Source organism: Panthera pardus, unplaced genomic scaffold (genome assembly GCF_024362965.1).
Source record: "Panthera pardus isolate Hobbes unplaced genomic scaffold, ASM2436296v1 HiC_scaffold_12, whole genome shotgun sequence".
In the NCBI taxonomy this organism is placed as follows: domain Eukaryota; kingdom Metazoa; phylum Chordata; class Mammalia; order Carnivora; family Felidae; genus Panthera; species Panthera pardus.
This window is the reverse complement of record NW_026526677.1, coordinates 51,242,104-51,262,165: the sequence shown is the minus strand read 5'-3', so window position 1 is coordinate 51,262,165 and position 20,062 is coordinate 51,242,104. Positions and strand designations below refer to the sequence as shown.

Here is a 20,062-nt window from a genome sequence, read left to right as displayed (position 1 = left end):
TTATTTCAGCCACAATTTCTATAATTTCTAAGTGACCTACATACACAAGATGTTTGGTTAGTCCACTTGCTCTCCTTAGCTTTGCTATAAACAGACAAATTTGTGCTTTCGTAGCTACCTTCATAGCTTCTATGCAGGCCATGCCAGTTCTCTCCACCAAAATTTACAACAAATATAAAATACATTCTGAGGGCATTAAAGATTATTACTAAGGTTATGCTCTTGCCTCTGGTAACTTACAAAATGCTGATGGCAGGGAAATGAATATACAGCCAATCATAATATATCCCATTTGTCATAAAGATATGACAGGGATGCCTGGGTGGCTCAGTCAGTTAAGCATCTTGACTCTTGATCTTGGCTCAGGTCATGATCTCCTGGTTCGTGAGTTCAAGCCCTGTGTCAGGCTACACACGGTCAGTGCAGAGCCTGCTTGGGATTCTCTCTCTCTCCCTCTCTCTGTCCTTCCTCTGCTAGCTTGCTCTCTCTCTCAAAATAAATACATTGAAAAAAAAAAAAAGATATGACAAAAGTCCCAAGGAGCAAGGAGTGGGACAGAGGAGATTGAGTTACCTTAGCCTTGAAAGACGAAGAGGATTTTGTTGTGTGCAGATATCCTTGGCAGAAGGTAGGAAGAGCGAAAAGAAGGGGAATGAAGATAGGTGTGGTAAATTTGGAAAAAAACAAAATAAAAAACAGAAACACAGAGGTGTATGGTTGGCAAATAGGTTAGGGACAAAGTATGGAAAGAGAATGTTTGAGGCCAGGTTGTGAATGCTCTTGAATGCCCTACAAAAGACTGAAAGACATATCTTTTTATATGTAGGCTGCTTCCTCTTAGAATGTAACACCTTAACATTTTTTTAAAGTATTTTTATTTCAAAATTCTATTGGAAACTGAAAGCACAGAAATCTTTGGGTTCCTTGGGTAAACTTATATCCATTTTTTAGTATTGATAGAAATGTGTTTATACCCTTGATTTGGGAAGCTTGGTGGATAACAGCCTGTTTGTGGGAGAAAGCAGTTTTACCCAATGGGGTTTTTTTTCTCATTAAGAAACCCCATTTGTTTCTACTGATAATGTTAGATGTTCCTGTGTGCATCTTGGATTGTGGATAGAAAAGAGTCAGGAAAAGGGTTTAGATACCTGGGCTTCTCTCCTAGGAATAAACTAATTAAGCCTCACAACTGAAGGTCTCACTTGTCTCTTATATTTCTTGCAGATTGATGGGCTGTGCACTCACTAGTATGTGTTGTCTGGATTTGGCTTCTGCTATTCTGAACAACCCACACCTGCAGAGCCTGGACCTTGGGAACAATGACCTGCAGGATGATGGAGTCAAAATTCTGTACGAAGCTTTGAGACATCCAAACTGCAATATTCAGAGGCTTGGGTGAGTTCAGTTTTCCATCAGGAAAGTGATACCTATTTGGTAGCTAATGTGGCCAGAAGAAATTTAGTACATGAGAGAGGATGAAAAATAAATGGGGCTCGAAGGTAAGTTACTCTCAGAAATGAGAATCTGAATTTCAAATATATGCATCAGTGTATTATGTGTTGTTAGTATTAAAGCTATAGTTCACATTTCTTTCTGTTCCCTTTAGTGCCTTAGATGGGGTATGTATGAAGTAAAAGGTCCTTGCTTTAAGGTCTTTCATGTTCTGTTTCATGTTCATATCCTTCAGATATTCTGTCTTTGAATTAATTTTTCTTATTAAATTGAAGATTTTGCTAATTGTCTTCTCTCAAAAAATGCTATCTAGGCTCTTAAGGAGCCTGCAATCTAATACGGTCTTATCCTGTGTTCTGAGTACTTTTTATGTTTAATCATGTGTTGTTTAGGTGTTTATTTTCTTTTTGAATCTTGAACTGATATTGGCTAGTACATTCTTACATAGCATGAATTATTGACCTTTGGGTCAAGAATTTTGCTCTATGTGTGGGAAACCCAAATACTATGATATGTTTCCCTGACTCTTCCAGGAAAGTGCTATTTTACCTATGTTTCCATTAACTATTCATATATTTTTATGACAACAATGATGATATTGTAATGATTGGATCTGAAATTTAATTTTATCCTGCTTATAACCTAATAAGTTAGCCTATCACTGTTTCATGGATGCTGGCAGGAAACCCAGAGTCCCATTGGAGACAGAGGACTTTATTACTCCTAGCATAGCAGCATATGCACTAGTGTATGTGTGTCAGTTTTCTTTGTCCCCCAAGTCCCACAGGGTGGATATGGATAGCCCAGATGGACACCTGCACATGGAGTGGGTTGCATCCCATGGAGCTTGGGGGACTCACCACTTTATAGCAAGCACTAAGCAAGCCTGCTCTTTGCCCCAGAGGAAGACATCCCTCAAGGCTGCTCACTGCACACACCCCCTAGGAAGTGGCCATGTAGGGTTGTCAGGGTCTTAAATTTTTGTCAATAAATAGGAGAGCAAAAGACTCACAGAAGAATGTCTCCCAGAAATATCTGCCCCCTTTTTCTGCACAATAAAGTCTTGGTTAATTTTCACATGGATATGCCATGCTCACTAATCTCACCAACAGAGGCTGAGGCCAAATCTGCTCAATTTGTCTCCTACGCCATTTAATTAAGGCCACCATAATTAGGACTCCAAGCATGGGAGGAGGTCAGATTGCAGTATTGATTTCAACTATGTCCTCAGCATCCTGGACCGGCCAACTGAATGAGACCAAGGGAGGACCAAGAAGTCTTGTTATTCATTATAACTCGTGAAAGGGAGTTTAGGTTGACCTGCTGATCTTGGTATCATTGGCAATAAATATAGGGAACAAAATCTGGCCAAAAGTAGTCCCATCCCCAATAAAGAGATATTCAGTGGTCCACACCTTCACACATAAAAAACATATAACCTGAAGGAACACAATTCACTTCAATGTGGGATGTTTTCTATTGATCTGGGTCACCATTACAGTGGTTTGGTTATGTGTCACTGAGTAGTTACAGTGTTAGACATAAATCGCATAACTCAAGGCTGCACTGGCATCAAGAGAAGCTAATGAATTTGTAACAGACTGAAACAAGGTTTGTACCGGTTGTGTTTGTACACCCGTGACAGAGGTCCAGATCTGGGGGGCTGCCGCTGATGACATCAGGTGCAGCAGAACAGTTAGGACCTGCCGTATCCACGTGGAATTTTCTGTTTCCGTGGCATGTGGACAGACTGGGCAGTGGGTCACTTTGCCAGCCATAGCTGCTACTTCAGCAGACCACATAATTTTTCCAGGCAGCTGTGTTGGGTCTAGGGAAGGAAAAGAAATAATGAATTGTTCTTCCCACTCCCAGCATCTCACAGGTTCTGAGATGTTACTTCCCCAGGTATTGGTGTGGCTCTTCTTCCCCACAGTCCTGAAATCATTGTGTCCCATCTTAGTGCCTGTAACTTTGCTTTTTCTCCAATCATCCCCTGCTCGTACCCAGGCTTTCAGTCCAGAGGGATCTGGCAGGAGAAAAATAAAGCATTTTTTATAATATTTCTATAAACCCATTCTATTCTACATCTTTGCTTGTAGGGGGACTTCTCAAGCAGTATACTCAACCAAATGGTCATTATCCTCATGATCCAAAGGTGACTCCAGGTGTCTGAAGCCAAATTAAGTTTGAACCCCACAGGTCCTTTGTGGCTGGCCTGTCACCTGGAGGGTACACCAGTTAGGCTGGCCTGGAGTTGCTGTTATGGAAAGAAAAGTATCATGAAATTTCAAAGGTTTTATATGACTTTCTGTCCCTTTCATCGTAATCATTACTCAGGAAGTGGCCAGACAGAGATGAACCATTTCAGGGGATAGCCATATTTAGTGACCAAATGCCCCACTATACTATGTTGACCAGGAGGTGGTGAGGGAGGTAGGGTCACAGATCTTTGTAATTTCGAAAGATCATTCCAGAGCTCAGTAATACCAGATGCCTGTGGATGGTAGGGACCATGGAATGTTCATTGAATACCTTGACTATTGGCTCATTGTTTCTTCAAAATGAGAGATCTAAGTACTATTATCCTTGACTTTTTGTATATCTGGAAATGTCTCAGTTTTCTATGACATTGAGTGGCGGCTTGGTTGTGTTCATATTTTGGTCGTCCTTCCTCTGAGAGTTTTACAGAAAGTCCACTGCCTGCTAGCATTGAATCTAGTTAGAGAAAAGTCTGAAGCCAACTGATTCTTCCCTTTTAGTGTCCTTACTGGTTAAACATACTTTTTTTTTTTTTTTTTTTTTGGCTTGAATGTCCGTAGAATTGCTCTTTAGGAACAATAATTTGTCCTGTGTAGAATTTTCCTCATTAATATTTTCCTGAGGAAATGGTCTGCCATTTCAACATGTAGATTGTATTTTTTATAGGGTTTCCTGTGTTTTAATTTCTGCTTATCTAATTTGTTTTCAGGGTCACTAATTACACTTAGGTTGGATCTCTTTTGTCTGTCTTTATAATTTTTTTCTAATCTTTTAAAACTCATTTTCCTTTCACTTTTCTCTAACCCATAATTTTAAGTTCATTTTCAGCAGTGATGACCCCCTTTCTGCTTCTTGCAGTGTCATCTACAGTCCATAATTTTTATTTTTCTCTTCTGATATTTTAAAGATCTGCCTGTATTCATATGTTTTGTTTCTTAAATTTCACATATGAGTGAAATCATATGGTATCTGTCTTTCTCTGACTGACTTATTTTGCTTGGCATATTCTGTAGCTCCATCCACATTGTTGCAAATGGCAAGATTTTATTCTTTTTTATGGCTGAGTAATATTCCATTGTGTGTTTACACCACATCTTCTTTATCCATTCATCAGTCAGTGGACATCTGGGCTCTTTCCATACTTTGGCTATTGTAGATAATGCTGCTATAAACATCAGGGTGCATATATTTCTTTGAACCCGTATATTTGTGTCCTTTGAGTAAATACCTAGTACGTAGTAAAATTGCTGGATCATTGGAAAAAAAAGAAAACCATAAAACAGATTCTTAACTATAGAAAACAAACTGGGGGTTGCTGGAGGGGAGGTAGGTGGGGGGGTAGATTAAATGGGTAACGGTGTTAAGGAGGACACTTGTGATGAACACTGGGTGTTGTATGTAAGTGATGAATCGCTAAATTCTACACCTGAAACAAATATTACACTGTATGTTAACTAACTGGAATTTGAACAAAAACTTGGGGGAAGAAAAGGAATGTTTATACACAGAAAAAAAAAGATCTACCAAGTCATATTTTAAACATTTTCACTATGAAATATAAAATACATAGAAATAAGTCAATAAAACTATTTAAAAGTTAGGGATTGCCTGGGTGGCTCAGTTGGTTAAGCATCAACTTGATACCAACTTTCATGGTTTGATGAATTCAAGCCCCTCATCAGGCTTTGTGCTGGCAGCACTGAGCATGCTTGAGATTCTTCCTCTCTCTCTGCCCCTCCCCTGCATTTATTTATTTTTTACTTAATTTGTTATTTATTTTTGAGAAAATAAGTTAAAAAATAAATGCATGAATGAATGAATAAATAAATAAATAAATGTCAAATGTGTGTAATCTCACCTGTGTCAGAAATTGAATTTTCCCAGGAAATTAAATTCCCCTACTCCTCCTTTATAAATCTCTTCCCTCCTCCCTAAGAAGTAAAACTATTATCCTGAATTTTGTGGTCATCATTTATTTATCTGTAGAGTGTGAGTGTATATAGTCCTAAGCAATGTATTGTTAAATTTTGCTAGGTTTTGAACCTTATATATAATCATACTCAGTATATTCTTTTGTATTATGATTTTTTTTGCTCATTGTTAGGAATTTGTCATCCAGTCATTTCATGTAGTTGTAGTTAGTTCATTTTTACCACAGTAAAGTATTCTAGTGAATGACGATATCACAAACTATGTAACCATTCTATTGTAGATGGATGTTTTTCATTTATTTTATGACTAATGCTGCTGATGAATATTTTACTACATGAATTGAGGCACATATGTATATATTTAGGAAAAACAGCGATTTATTACATCATTGGGAATGGGTCTTCAAATTTATTAGATACTGTCAAAAAGATTGTGCTGGGGTGCCTGGGTGGCTCAGTCGGTTAAGCGTCTGACTCTGAGTTTCGGTTCAGGTCATGATCTCACATTTCATGAGTTTGAGCTCTGCATTGGGCTCTGCACTGCCAATGCAGAGCCTGCCTGGGATTCTCTTCCTCTCCCTTTGCCCTTCCCCAGCTCTCTATCTCTCTCTCAAAATAAATAAATAAACTTAAAAAAAAAAAAAAAAAAAAAGATTGTACTAATTGATTCTGCCCCTAGTAGTGTGTGATAGTTCCTGTTCTCTATTCTTGTCAATTTTGTCTGACTTAATTTTTAAAGTTTTAGTGAATCAGGTGTGTGTTTTGGCATCTCTTTGTGGTTTTAATTTAGAATTGTCTGGTTAAAGAGAGGTTCAACACCTTTTGAGATGATTAATAGCCATTCGGATTTCCTATTTTGTAAAGTTGCTTTTTCACTTATTTTGTTCATTTTTCCATTGGGTGAGCCATTTTCCCCTTTTTGATTTGTGGGGGTTTTTTTTCCTCCAATATATTCTGGTTATTAGCCATTGTGACTTAGATATGTGACAAAAACTTGGGCTTTTCTTTTCACTCTTTATGATGTCTTTTATAGAACCAAAGAACTTAATTGTAACATCAGATTATTCCTTTATTAGTCCTTTTTGTAATTGGTTAGGAAAATTTTTCCCAACTCTGGGATTATGAAGACATTCTACTATTATTTTCTAAATGTAAAAGGCAGCTTATGAAGCATTTGAGACTTTAATATAAAAATATGGTTAGTAGGGTGCCTGGGTGGCTCAGTTGAGCATCTGATGCTTGATTTTGGCTCAGGTCATAATCTCATGGTGGTGAGACTGAGCTCTGTGCTGGGAGTGGAACCTGCTTGAGATATTCTCTCTCTCTCTCTCTCTCTCTCTCTCTCTCCCTCCCTCTCTCTCCCTCTCTCCCTGTCTCCCTCTCTCCTCCCATTGGACCCTCCCCAAATTGTGTGCATGCACGTTCTCTCCCCCCCCCCCCCCCAAATATATGGTTTGAGGTCAATCCAATTTAATATATTTCCTATGTGGATACTCCTCCTTTCCAGCAAAACTTATTGACTGTTTTTCTTTCCCCACTGTCTGGCAGGGCCATCTTTGTTATAAATCAAGTCTTCATTGGTGCATGGGTCTATTACTGGGTTTTTCCTTGGTGTTTCCAAACAAAATTTTAAATATCAGCTTATCAAGTTAACACACACATGCATGTGCATCTCCCTATATTCCCATGCCTACCCATGTGTTGGCATTTTGATTAGAATTGCATTGAATCTATCAATTATGATAGATCTCCTTAGCTTAGCTCTATCAATAAAGCTTAGTAATTTTTCCTGTGGTAGCCCTTTATTTTGCTGTTTGACTTTATTCCTAAGTACTTGCTATATTGCAATACTATTGTAAATGGGTATTCTTGTTATTTTTCATTTTGTTTATTCTTTATACATAGAAACACAGTTGGGTTTTGTGTGTTAACTTCACACCCAGTAGCTTGGCACATCCTCTGGTTGATTAGAATTGCTTTATCACTTGGATTTTCTAGGTACACAGTCCTCTCTCTTGGGAATGATAGTTGTCTTTCCCTTTTCTGTTTCTTTCTTTTTTCTTTTTATTGCCTTAGTAACTTATAAGATGTGCGATAGAATGTTAATATGTCTTGAGATAGTGGGCTTCCCTATGTTATTTTCATTGTCAAAACCAAAATTTCAGTGTTTGTCTCATTTATTAATTTAAAAGGTTCCTATCTTTAGTTTGCTAAGAATTTTTCTTCTTTTTAGATTATGAATATATGTTGAACTTCTATGAAATGTGCCGAATGTGGTCAATAACATGGATTTTATTATATATATTATATCTATTACTATATCAACCTTACTTTTTTGGGCTCAAAACCAACTTGGTCATGATATGTCTTATATACATTGTGCGCTTTATTTTGTTGATATGTAAATATTTTAATATCTTTGTTTATAATGGAGATTAGGTTATAATCTTCTTGTATAATCCCAATTAAGTTTTGGCATCCACATTACAGTATTTTAATAAAATGAGTTCAGGAGTGATCCTTCTTTGTTTCCTGGGGAGATTTGTGTAAGATTAGAATTATTTCTTCCTTGAACTTTGTAGAAATTTCTGGTGAAGCTGTATGATCTGGAATTTGCTTTCTGTGAAGATTTGACTTCTGATTCATTTTTAAGATAATTATACATTTATATATGTTTTATTGAGTAATTTTTGGTAAGATTACTCCTATGATTTTATCCATTTCATCTAAATTTTAAAATTTATTGGCAAGTGTCTAATTTATTATCTGCTCAGCTTCTAATCATCTCCAGTGATTTAGACATCTGTTAATGTCTCCTTTCTTTTCCTGATATTGGCAATTTGAGCTTTTTCTCATTTTACTTTTTAAAGAACACAACAATGATCTAATTTTTCATCTTCTACTTTTGTTGAGTTTATTTGATTGTTCTTAAATTTTTTTCTTTTTTTAAGTTTATTCATTTATTTTTGTGAAAGCATGCAAGCAGGGGAGGTGCTGAGAGAGAGGGAGAGAGAGAGAATCTCAGGCAGGCTCCGTGCTGCTAGCACAAAGCCCAGTGCTGAGCTTGGACTTATGAAACCATGAGGTCATGACCTGAGCTGAAACCAAGAGTTGGACACTTAACCAACTGAGCCACCCAAGTACCCCCCTTGTCTTCTTTTTAATACCATTCTTAAATACTTGAGTTGAATGTGTAGCTCATAAATATTTCCTCCTTTTCCAACACTTGATTTTTCCTTGAAATCATTGCATTAACTTCATTCTATAATATTATATGCAGCATTTGTTATTTTTGAGTCTAAAATAAATTTAAGTTCCTTATGCTTTTTTCTTCATGGATTATTTTAAACTGTGTTCCTTAATTTTCTTTTTTTTTTTTTTTTTTTATTTATTTTGAGAGAGACAGAGTGAGTGGGGAAGGGGCAGAGAGAGAGGGAGAGAGAAAATCCCAAGCAGGTTCTGCACTGCCAGCACAAAGCCCAACATGGGGCTAGAACTCATGAAACATGAGCTCATGACCTGAGCCAAAACCAAGAGTTGGATGCTTAACCAACTTAGCCACCCAGGCACCCCAGTATTTCTTAATTTTGAAACATATAAGAGGAGTTTCTTATCTTTTTATATTTAATCTCTAGCATTGTGGTCTGAGAACATACTGTGTATGATTGCATTTCTTTGAAATTTGTTGACATGTGCCCTAGTATATAGTCAGTTTTTATATGTCTACCATGGTGTGCTTAAAAAGATGAAGAATTGTTGGCTGCAGTATTGTAAATGACTTTCATTAAGGTCATTAATTCTGTTATTCAAATCATCTATATTTTTAGTGATTTTTTTCCAGATACTTCAATCACTTGCTGTGAAAAGTATGTTAAAATCTCCATTATAATTGTAGATTTGTGTCTTTCACTTTGTAGTTCTGTTAGTTTTAGTTTTCTCTCTATATATTTTTAAGATTTAAAAATTTTTTTCTTTAGAGAGAGTGTGTGAGTGGGGGAGGGAGGGAGGGAGAGAGAGAGAGAGAGAGAGAGAGAGAGAGAGAGAGAGAGAGAGAGAGAGAGAATCTTAAGGAGGTTCCATGCTCAGCACAGAGCCTGATGCAGGGCTCAGTCCCATGACCCTGAGATCATGACCTTGAGCCAAAATCAAGAGTCAGATGCTCAACCAACTGAGCCACCCAGGCACCCCTCTAGATTTTGAGACTATTATTAAGGACTAAAAACAGGATGATTGTTTCCTGATTAATTCTTGATAACCTTTGTCTCCTAGTGTTTTTACCCTACAGTGTATTTTGTATTAGGTTTATTTACTTTGTGTCATAAATAATGGGACTGTTGCTCCATCACATTAATGCCAGTTTCATGTGGGCAGTAACTTAAAATTTTTTTAAGTTTGTTCATTTTGAGAGATAGAGTACAAGTTGGGGAGGGAAAAAGGGAGGGGAAGAGAGAGAATCCCAAGCAGGCTCTGTACCCAGTGCTGAGCGCGACCCAGGGCTCAGTCTCCTGACCATGAGATCATGACTTGAACTGAAATCAAGAGTTGGACACTTAACCAACTGAGCCACCTAGGCGCCCCTAAATGTTTCTATATGCTCAGCACCTATGTAAGCACTCAATTGTGGAATGGCTAGGTAAACATAGGTGAAAATGACAATTGGTTGGGAGCATCATCAGGTGTAGAAAGTTAAGTTTAACATGCTACTTCAGTTCATGGTATTATCATTGGTTTATGCAAGGGCCCTCTACTGACTTTGGTTGGTTAGTTGGTTAATTTATCTTTTAATCATTCTTCCCCTATATAGGCAGCTGGCCTAGTGTGTTTGAAATATGCCATGGAGTTGTGAGTATCCTTGTAAAAGATGTAATGTTGACTTTTGGTGTATGCACTTTTATTTGCATAAAGGCATGGTGTTAGAGACCTTATTATATACCTTGCTTTTAAAATAGTCAATACCATATTTCAAAAGTTCACTTATGTGTCTATATTTTTAATGATGATCAAAGATTCAACTGCTTTGACTTTCCTTGGTGTGCTTACCTGTTTTGTTTATTCCCTGGACTTATAATTTTGAACTTGTAATTTATGATTTAGGAAGAGATAAATTCAGTCAATAAATATCTAGTAATGATGATTATAAGTACTTACATTCTTTGAATCTTCACTAATTGTGCTTGCCTTTTTGTTTGTTTGTTTTTTGTTTCTTGTTTTGTTTTTTTTTTTTTTTTTAAGCTCCTGGAGCCCTCCTGCACTCTCAGCTCACAGATCTCTTACATGCTTGCTCTCTGTCCCAGGGTTAAATGAATTTTATCATTCGTCTCTCTTCCCTGCAGGTTGGAATATTGTGGTTTGACCTCCCTGTGTTGTCAGGATCTCTCCTGTACTCTTAGAAGCAACCAAAACCTGATAAAAATAAACCTGACACAGAACACTTTAGGGTATGAAGGAATTATGAAATTATGTGAAGTCCTGAGATCTCCTGAATGTAAACTGAAAGTTCTGGGGTAAGTCTTCGTTGGCTTCTCAGGGCGGAAGTTTACTGGAACAAGGGATTTGGGAAGCTACTTGTTCACTGCAGGCCTAAGAATCAACCTGATTGTGGATCTGTGCGTATTCTTGAGGCCCTTCTTTTCCTCCCATAGGACACTGAATTTTAAGAGACATACTGTAGCATACTGTTTAACAGCTGAGAACTCTAAAGCCAGACTACCTGAGTATGAAATGTAGCCCTGGAACTTACTAGATATTTGAACTTGCAGTAGTCTCCAGTCTCTGTGTTTTGATTTCTTTGTCTATAAATGGGTGAAATGATATGTACTCATGGTTTATTATGAGGACTGATCAACTGAGTCAGTATAGGCAGTACAGGTGTCCCTCTGCTATCTGAAGGTAGAGTGTTCCCGTGAAAGCTTTCATAAGCCAAAATGGTGTAAAGCAAAGAAGCAATTACCATTTATATGGAAAAAATTTTGAGCATTCCTGGGCCCCCAAAAACATCCTCTCTTTTAGGCTTTTCTGATACCTTAGGACACATCTTGTTAACACATGCACAAAATAAATGGATATGAGGCCCAGATGCTCATAGACACAGTTCACAGCTGTAGCAGCTGGGTGCTGAGGTGCAGCGCAGGCCCTGGGGAAGGAGCTGGGCAGGGCTGCTCTTGCTGCCTGGGTTCATGCTGCCTCCATAATGGCTCACTGCATCCCAAATGCTGAACACTGTTTTCGCTTTTTAACTTTTTTGTGTGGTAAAAGCAAAATCTTTGGACTTCTTTCAGTTATCAAAAACACGTACTAATGTCGGTCTCTCAAAAAGGTGAAGTGGTACAGCCATGACCTTTGGAAAAGCAAAGAATACCTGTACTTAGAACTGCCTAGTATATAACACCTAACTGTTTTCTATGTTAGCGGTTGTCATCATTAGAAGTAGTATTTTGCTTGAGTAGAAAAAGGCTCTCGGAGGATCCTCTTCAATTTTAATCTTTTTTTATTTCTACTCTGTGTTCCATTTTCCTTCCTCTGCCACACTCCCTGAGTCTATACCTCACATTCCCCTTGCCCCACTCCCCAGCCATGTTCACTTCTGTCTCTAACAGTTTTTCTCTGAGAAATGAATTCTTCAGTGGGAAAACTGAGTGTGAGAAGAGGTCTTCCCTTATTTTCTCAGGGTGTGCAAAGAGGCGTTTGATGAGGAAGCCCAGAAACTGCTGGAAGCTGTGCGAGTTAGCAATCCACAGCTCATCATTGAGCGGGATTGTAATGATCACAGTGATGAAGATGTTTCCTGGTGGCGGTGTCCCTGATTTGAAGAACCTGATGTACTTTTCAAAAGTAAAATGCCTCAGTGTGATGAGGGAATCTTAGCTTTAGATGCTTTATGCCCAGACGTACTGTGTTTGATGTCTGTTAGATGTAGGTGAGTCACTTCTCTGTGAAAGCTCTGTTCTACTTCACATGGGGGTTGAGAAGCTAAAATAAAACGAAAAACCTAAACCTCGGTGAAAGGTATGACATGTTTTTAATTGAATGCAGAGCTCAAGAATTCTGATGTGAGAAGCCTAGAAATGAAAGTGGAGGACGAGCCTAGGAAAGATTATGTTAGAGCACCTGTTTCCCTTTCTCTCCCTCCCACAAATGGCTTACTTCACAGCCTCACCATCTCCGGCTTGCTTTACTGAATGCTTCTCCATGCATGTTCTTGGGACAACTGGCGTCTAAATCACTTGGGTGTTTCTTAAAATGCGGTTTCCTAGAGCCCATATCGGACTTACTGAATCAGAATTATCTAAAGGTCCTAGGAACTGGTATTTTAAATAATTTCCCAGGCAACTTATAGGTATGTTACTATGTGAGAATTGATGGTCTCAGTCAAAATGGGAGTCCACTTCCTCCATGAACATTTTCTGCAGCCTGTTGTAAAGATGTAAATAGATCTAAGATTATTGGGATTAGAGCTAAAAACATCTTCCTCCGTTTGACAGAAATCCGACACAGTAACATTTTCTGTGAAAGACTTTTAATTATCTATTGCTATGTGAAAAAACATCCCCAAATTTATTGGCTTAAAGGAGTGACTACTATGTTCTGTCTCATGACTTGGTAGATTAGAATTCAGAAAGGGCTCAGCTAAGCATTTCTTATGCTCCACACATCACTTGGAATCCCTTGGTGGTATTCAGCTGGTAGCCAGGTTGTACTGGGGGCTCCGAGGTGACTTCACTCACATGCCTGGTGCCTGGGCAAGGATGGCTGGAAGGTTAGGTTTGACTGGGCACCTCTTCTCTCTAGTCTTAAGGACTTCCCACATGATCTTTCCAGCAGGGAAGATGGAGTTCTCTCATGGGGCTTTAGGGCTTGAAGGGCCAAGTGGAAGCTGCCTGTTTTCTTGAAAGTTAGGCCCAGCACTGACATGAAGTCACTTCTGTCATACTCCATTGGTTGGAACAGTCCAGTTCAGCCCAGATGCAAGGGTAGTCACTTCTTGATGAGCATAGTGTCAGAGAATTTGTAGCCTTCCTTAGTCTACCACAGACTATCAATTTTTTTCCCTGTCTGTAGGAGATAAGAAAGCCTTTTAGGTGGTACAATAGCCCCTTGAGTCAATGTGGCAGAGCTGGAGGTAAGAGTGAACCATGGCAGTTAGAAGGGGGCAAGTGGCAGTCATGGGAAGATTCGCAGGTAGTGTTACTGGGGCTGGTATGTACACCTATGATGCCTAGAGGGAGGTCACTGCTGAGGCTGATTCTCAGTGTTGACAGTCATGCTGGCTAGAGAGAGCTCGCCTGGGGCCATCATAACAAACAAAAGAAAGTCTGCAGCTAACATGTGGCACTCCCATCACAAGGCACTCTTGGGCTGCAGTGAGCGTCTTATCCTTCGTAGAAAATAAGATTTGAAAGATTCCCAAGTAAAACTCTAACAAAGGAGTTAATAAATGCTTCTTATCAAGGTGATTTCTAGCCAACTTTCAGGCAAAGGAAATTCCTGTGTTTTTTAAAACCATTTCAGAGCATCATTGAGGAGGGTAACTTTACCATTTTCTTTCTTAAGCTACAAAACTTTGATAGGAGAGCCTCAAAAAAGATAACACCAGAAGGAAATTCACAGTTGGATGTTACGAATACATATGCAAAGACTAAATATAAATATTGAAAATTCCAAAAATCACCTTAAAGATAAAATGAATGGGGCTCCTGGCAGGCTCATTTGGTAGAGCATGTGACCCGTGATCTCCAGCTCATGAGTTTGAGCCCCACATTGGGTGTAGAGATTATTTAAAAGTAAAAGCTTTAAAAATATATATATATATACCACGAATATTATGATTTACAACAGAAGTGCAAGAGAGGACAAATATTAGGAGGAATGTTGTAATTTATGATATCAGTTGGTTGATGGAGAAAGACCAAATAATCACTTTAGTATATGTTGATAAGGCATTTAATAACATTCAGTCTTGTGTTGTCAGGTACTTTCATAATATGATAAAGAAATTTTACCCTGAACTATAACTGTATATATTTTTTTGGCATTTTATTTACTTATTTATTTTTTTTCAATATATGAAATTTATTGTCAAATTGGTTTCTTTTTTTTATATATATATATATATGAAGTTTATTGTCAAATTGGTTTCCATACAACACCCAGTGCTCATCCCAAAAGGTGCCCTCCTCAATACCCATCACCCACCCTCCCCTCCCTCCCACCCCCCATCAACCCTCAGTTTGTTCTCAGTTTTTAACAGTCTCTTATGCTTTGGCTCTCTCCCACTCTAACCTCTTTTTTTTTTTTTTTTCCTTCCCCTCCCCCATGGGTTTCTGTTAAGTTTCTCAGGATCCACATGAGAGTGAAAACATATGGTATCTGTCTTTCTCTGTATGGCTTATTTCACTTAGCATCACACTCTCTAGTTCCATCCACGTTGCTACAAAGGGCCATATTTCATTCTTTCTCATTGCCCTGTAGTACTCCATTGTGTATATAAACCACAATTTCTTTATCCATTCATCAGTTGATGGACATTTAGGCTCTTTCCATAATTTGGCTATTGTTGAGAGTGCTGCTATAAACATTGGGGTACAAGTGCCCCTATGCATCAGTACTCCTGTATCCCTTGGGTAAATTCCTAGCAGTGCTATTGCTGGGTCATAGGGTAGGTCTATTTTTAATTTTCTGAGGAACCTCCACACTGTTTTCCAGAATGGCTGCACCAATTTGCATTCCCACCAACAGTGCAAGAGGGTTCCCGTTTCTCCACATCCTCTCCAGCATCTATAGTCTCCTGATTTGTTCATTTTGGCCACTCTGACTGGCGTGAGGTGATATCTGAGTGTGGTTTTGATTTGTATTTCCCTGATGAGGAGCGACGTTGAGCATCTTTTCATGTGCCTGTTGGCCATCTGGATGTCTTCTTTAGAGAAGTGTCTATTCATGTTTTCTGCCCATTTCTTCACTGGGTTATTTGTTTTTTGGGTGTGGAGTTTGGTGAGCTCTTTATAGATTTTGGATACTAGCCCATTGTCCGATATGTCATTTGCAAATATCTTTTCCCATTCCATTGGTTACCTTTTAGTTTTATTGGTTGTTTCCTTTGCTGTGCAGAAGCTTTTTATCTTCATAAGATCCCAGTAATTCATTTTTGCTTTTAATTCCCTTGCCTTTGGGGATGTGTCGAGTAAGAGATTGCTACGGCTGAGGTCAGAGAGGTCTTTTCCTGCTTTCTCCTCTAGGGTTTTGATGGTTTCCTGTCTCACATTCAGGTCCTTTATCCATTTTGAGTTTATTTTTGTGAATGGTGTGAGAAAGTGGTCTAGTTTCAACCTTCTGCATGTTGCTGTCCAGTTCTCCCAGCACCATTTGTTAAAGAGACTGTCTTTTTTCCATTGGATGTTCTTTCCTGCTTTGTCAAAGATGAGTTGGCCATACGTTTGTGGGTCTAGTTCTGGGGTTTCTATTCTATTCCATTGGTCTATGTGTCTGTTTTTGTGCCAATACCATGCTGTCTTGATGATGACAGCTTTGTAGTAGAGGCTAAAGTCTGGGATTGTGATGCCTCCTGCTTTGGTCTTCTTCTTCAAAATTAATTTGGCTACTCGGGGCCTTTTGTGGTTCCATATGAATTTCAGAATTGCTTGTTCTAGTTTCGAGAAGAATGCTGATGCAATTTTGATTGGGATTGCATTGAATGTGTAGATAGCTTTGGGTAGTATTGACATTTTACCAATATGTATTCTTCCAATCCATGTGCACGGAATGTCTTTCCATTTCTTTATATCTTCTTCAGTTACCTTCATAAGCTTTCTATAGTTTTCAGCATACAGATCTTTTACATCTTTGGTTAGATTTATTCCTAGGTATTTTATGCTTCTTGGTGCAATTGTGAATGGGATCAGTTTCTTTATTTGTCTTTCTGTTGCTTCATTGTTAGTGTATAAGAATGCAACTGATTTCTGTACATTGATTTTGTATCCTGCAACTTTGCTGAATTCATGTATCAGTTCTAGCAGACTTTTGGTGGAGTCCATCAGATTTTCCATGGATAGTATCATGTCATCTGCAAAAAGTGAAAGCTTGACTTCATCTTTGCCAATTTTGATGCCTTTGATTTCCTTTTGTTGTCTGATTGCTGATGCTAGAACTTCCAGCACTATGTTAAACAACAGCAGTGAGAGTGGGCATTCCTGTCGTGTTCCTGATCTCAGGGAAAAAGCTCTCAGTTTTTCCCCATTGAGGATGATGTTAGCTGTGGGCTTTTCATAAATGGCTCTTAGGATGTTTAAGTATGTTCCTTCTATCCCGACTTTCTCAAGGGTTTTTATTAAGGAAGGGTACTGAATTTTGTCAAAGGCCTTTTCTGCATCGATTGACAGGATCATATGGTTCTTTTCTTTTATTAATGTGGTGTATCACATTGATTGATTTGTGAATGTTGAACCAGCCCTGCATCGATTGACAGGATCATATGGTTCTTTTCTTTTATTAATGTGGTGTATGACATTGATTGATTTGTGAATGTTGAACCAGTCCTGCATCCCAGGAATGAGTCCCACTTGATCATGGTGAATAATTCTTTTTATATGCTGTTGAATTCGATTTGCTAGTATCTTATTGAGAATTTTTGCATCCATATTCATCAGGGATATTGGCCTGTAGTTCTCTTTTTTTACTGGGTCTCTGTCTGGTTTAGGAATCAAAGTAATACTGGCTTCATAGAATGAGTCTGGAAGTTTTCCTTCCCTTTCTATTTCTTGGAATAGCTTGAGAAGGATAGGTATTATCTCTGCTTTAAACGTCTGTTAGAACTCCCCTGGGAAGCCATCTGGCCCTGGACTCTTATTTGTTGGGAGATTTTTGATAACCGATTCAATTTCTTCACTGGTTATGGGTCTGTTCAAGCTTTATATTTCCTCCTGATTGAGTTTTGGAAGAGTGTGGGTGTTTAGGAATTTGTCCATTTCTTCCAGGTTGTCCAATTTGTTGGCATATAATTTTTCATAGTATTCCCTGATAATTGTATCTCTGAGGGATTGGTTGTAATAAGTCCATTTTCATTCATGATTGTATCTATTTGGGTCATCTCCCTTTTCTTTTTGAGAAGCCTGGCTAGAGGTTTGTCAATTTTGTTTATTTTTTCAAAAAACCAACTCTTGGTTTCGTTGATCTGCTCTACAGTTTTTTTAGATTCTATATTGTTTATTTCTGCTCTGATCTTTATTATTTCTCTTCTTCTGCTGGGTTTAGGCTGCCTTTGCTGTTCTGCTTCTATTTCCTTTAGGTGTGCTGTTAGATTTTGTATTTGGGATTTTTCTTGTTTCTTGAGATAGGCCTGGATTGCGATGTATTTTCCTCTCAGGACTGCCTTCGCTGCATCCCAAAGCGTTTGGATTGTTGTATTTTCATTTTCGTTTGTTTCCATATATTTTTTAATTTCTTCTCTAATTGCCTGGTTGACCCACTCATTCATTAGTAGGGTGTTCTTTAACCTCCATGCTTTTGGAGGTTTTCCAGACTTTTTTCCTGTGGTTGATTTCAAGCTTCATAGCATTGTGGTCTGAAAGTATGCATGGTATAATTTCAATTCTTGTAAACTTATGAAGGGCTATTTTGTGACCCAGTATATGATCTATCTTGGAGAATGTTCCATGTGCACTCGAGAAGAAAGTATATTCTGTTGCTTTGGGATGCAGAGTTCTAAATATATCTGTCAAGTCCATCTGATCCAATGTATCATTCAGGGCCCTTGTTTCTTTTTTGACCGTGTGTCTAGATGATCTATCCATTTCTGTAAGTGGGGTGTTAAAGTCCCCTGCAATTACCACATTCTTATCAATAAGGTTGCTTATGTTTATGAGTAATTGTTTTATATATTTGGGGGCTCCCGTATTCGGCGCATAGACATTTATAACTGTTAGCTCTTCCTGAGGGATAGACCCTGTAATTATTATATAATGCCCTTCTTCATCTCTTGTTACAGCCTTTAAAGTCTAGTTTGTCTGATATAAGTATGGCTACTCCAGCTTTCTTTTGGCTTCCAGGAGCATGATAAATAGTTCTCCATCCCCTCACTCTCAATCTAAAGGTGTCCTCAGATCTAAAATGAGTCTCTTGTAGACAACAAATACATGGGTCTTGTTTTTTTATCCATTCTGATACCCTATGTCTTTTGGTTGGCGCATTTAGTCCATTTACATTCAGTATTATTATAGAAAGATACGGGTTTAGAGTCATTGTGATGTCTGTATGTTTTATGCTTGTAGTGATGTCTCTGGTACTTTGTCTCACAGGATCCCCCTTAGGATCTCTTGTAGGGCTGGTAGTGGTGACAAATTCCTTCAGTTTTTGTTTGTTTGGGAAGACCTTTATCTCCCCTTCTATTCTAAATGACAGACTTGCTGGATAAAGGATTCTCGGCTGCATATTTTTTCTGTTCATCACACTGAAGATCTCCTGCCATGCCTTTGTGGCCTGCCAAGTTTCAAAAGAGAGATCACTCATGAGTCTTATAGGTCTCCCTTTATATGTGAGGGCACGTTTATCCCTTGCTGCTTTCAGAATTGTCTCTTTATCCTTGTATTTTGCCAGTTTCACTATGATATGTCGTGCAGAAGATTGGTTCAAGTTGTGTCTGAAGGGAGTTCTCTGTGCCTCTTGGATTTCAATGCCTTTTTCCTTCCCCAGTTCAGGGAAGTTCTCAGCTATTAATTCTTCAAGTACCTCTTCAGCACCTTTCCCTCTCTCTTCCTCCTCTGGAATACCAATTATGCGTATATTATTTCTTTTTAGTGTATCACTTAGTTCTCTAATTTTCCCCTCATACTCCTGGATTTTTTTATCTCTTTTTCTCAGCTTCCTCTTTTTCCATAATTTTATCTTCTAGTTCACCTATTCTCTCCTCTGCCTCTTCAGTCCGAGCCGTGGACATTTCCATTTTATTTTGCATCTCATTTAAAGCGTTTTTCAGCTCCTCCTGACTGTTCCTTAGTGCCTTGATCTCTGCAGTAAGAGATTCTCTGCTGTCCTCTATACTGTTTTTCAAGCCCAGCGATTAATTTTATGACTATTATTCTAAATTCACTTTCTGTTATATTATTTAAATCCTTTTTGATCAGTTCATTAGCTGTTGTTATTTCCTGGAGATTCTTTTGAGGGGAATTCTTCCGTTTGGTCATTTTGGATAGTCCCTGGAGTGGTGGGGACCTGCAAGGCACTTCCCCTGTGCTGTGGTGTATAACTGGAGTTGGTGGGCGGGGCTGCAGTCCGACCTGATGTCTGCCCCCAGCCCACTGCTGGGGCCACAGTCAGACTGGTGTGTGCCTTCTCTTTCCCTCTCCTAGGGGCGGGATTCACTGTGGGGTGGCATGGCCCGTGTGGGCTACTTGCACACTGCCAGGCTTGTGGTGCTGGGGATCTGGCGTATT

At 38.6% G+C, this 20,062-nt stretch overlaps 1 protein-coding gene across 1 annotated transcript in view; it reads left to right on the top strand.

Annotated features, from left to right (window-relative positions):
- The window catches only part of NLRP14 (NLR family pyrin domain containing 14), a 38,636-nt gene extending 25,930 nt beyond the window's left edge, over window positions 1-12,706 (top strand). Inside the window, exons 9-11 of the mRNA XM_019456168.2 lie at window positions 1,225-1,395; window positions 10,976-11,146; window positions 12,310-12,706. Of these exons, the coding sequence (XP_019311713.2) occupies window positions 1,225-1,395; window positions 10,976-11,146; window positions 12,310-12,445 (478 nt within the window). The 3' untranslated portion in view covers window positions 12,446-12,706. The remainder of the gene's footprint in view (window positions 1-1,224; window positions 1,396-10,975; window positions 11,147-12,309) is intronic.
- The last annotated feature ends 7,356 nt before the right edge of the window (window positions 12,707-20,062 follow it).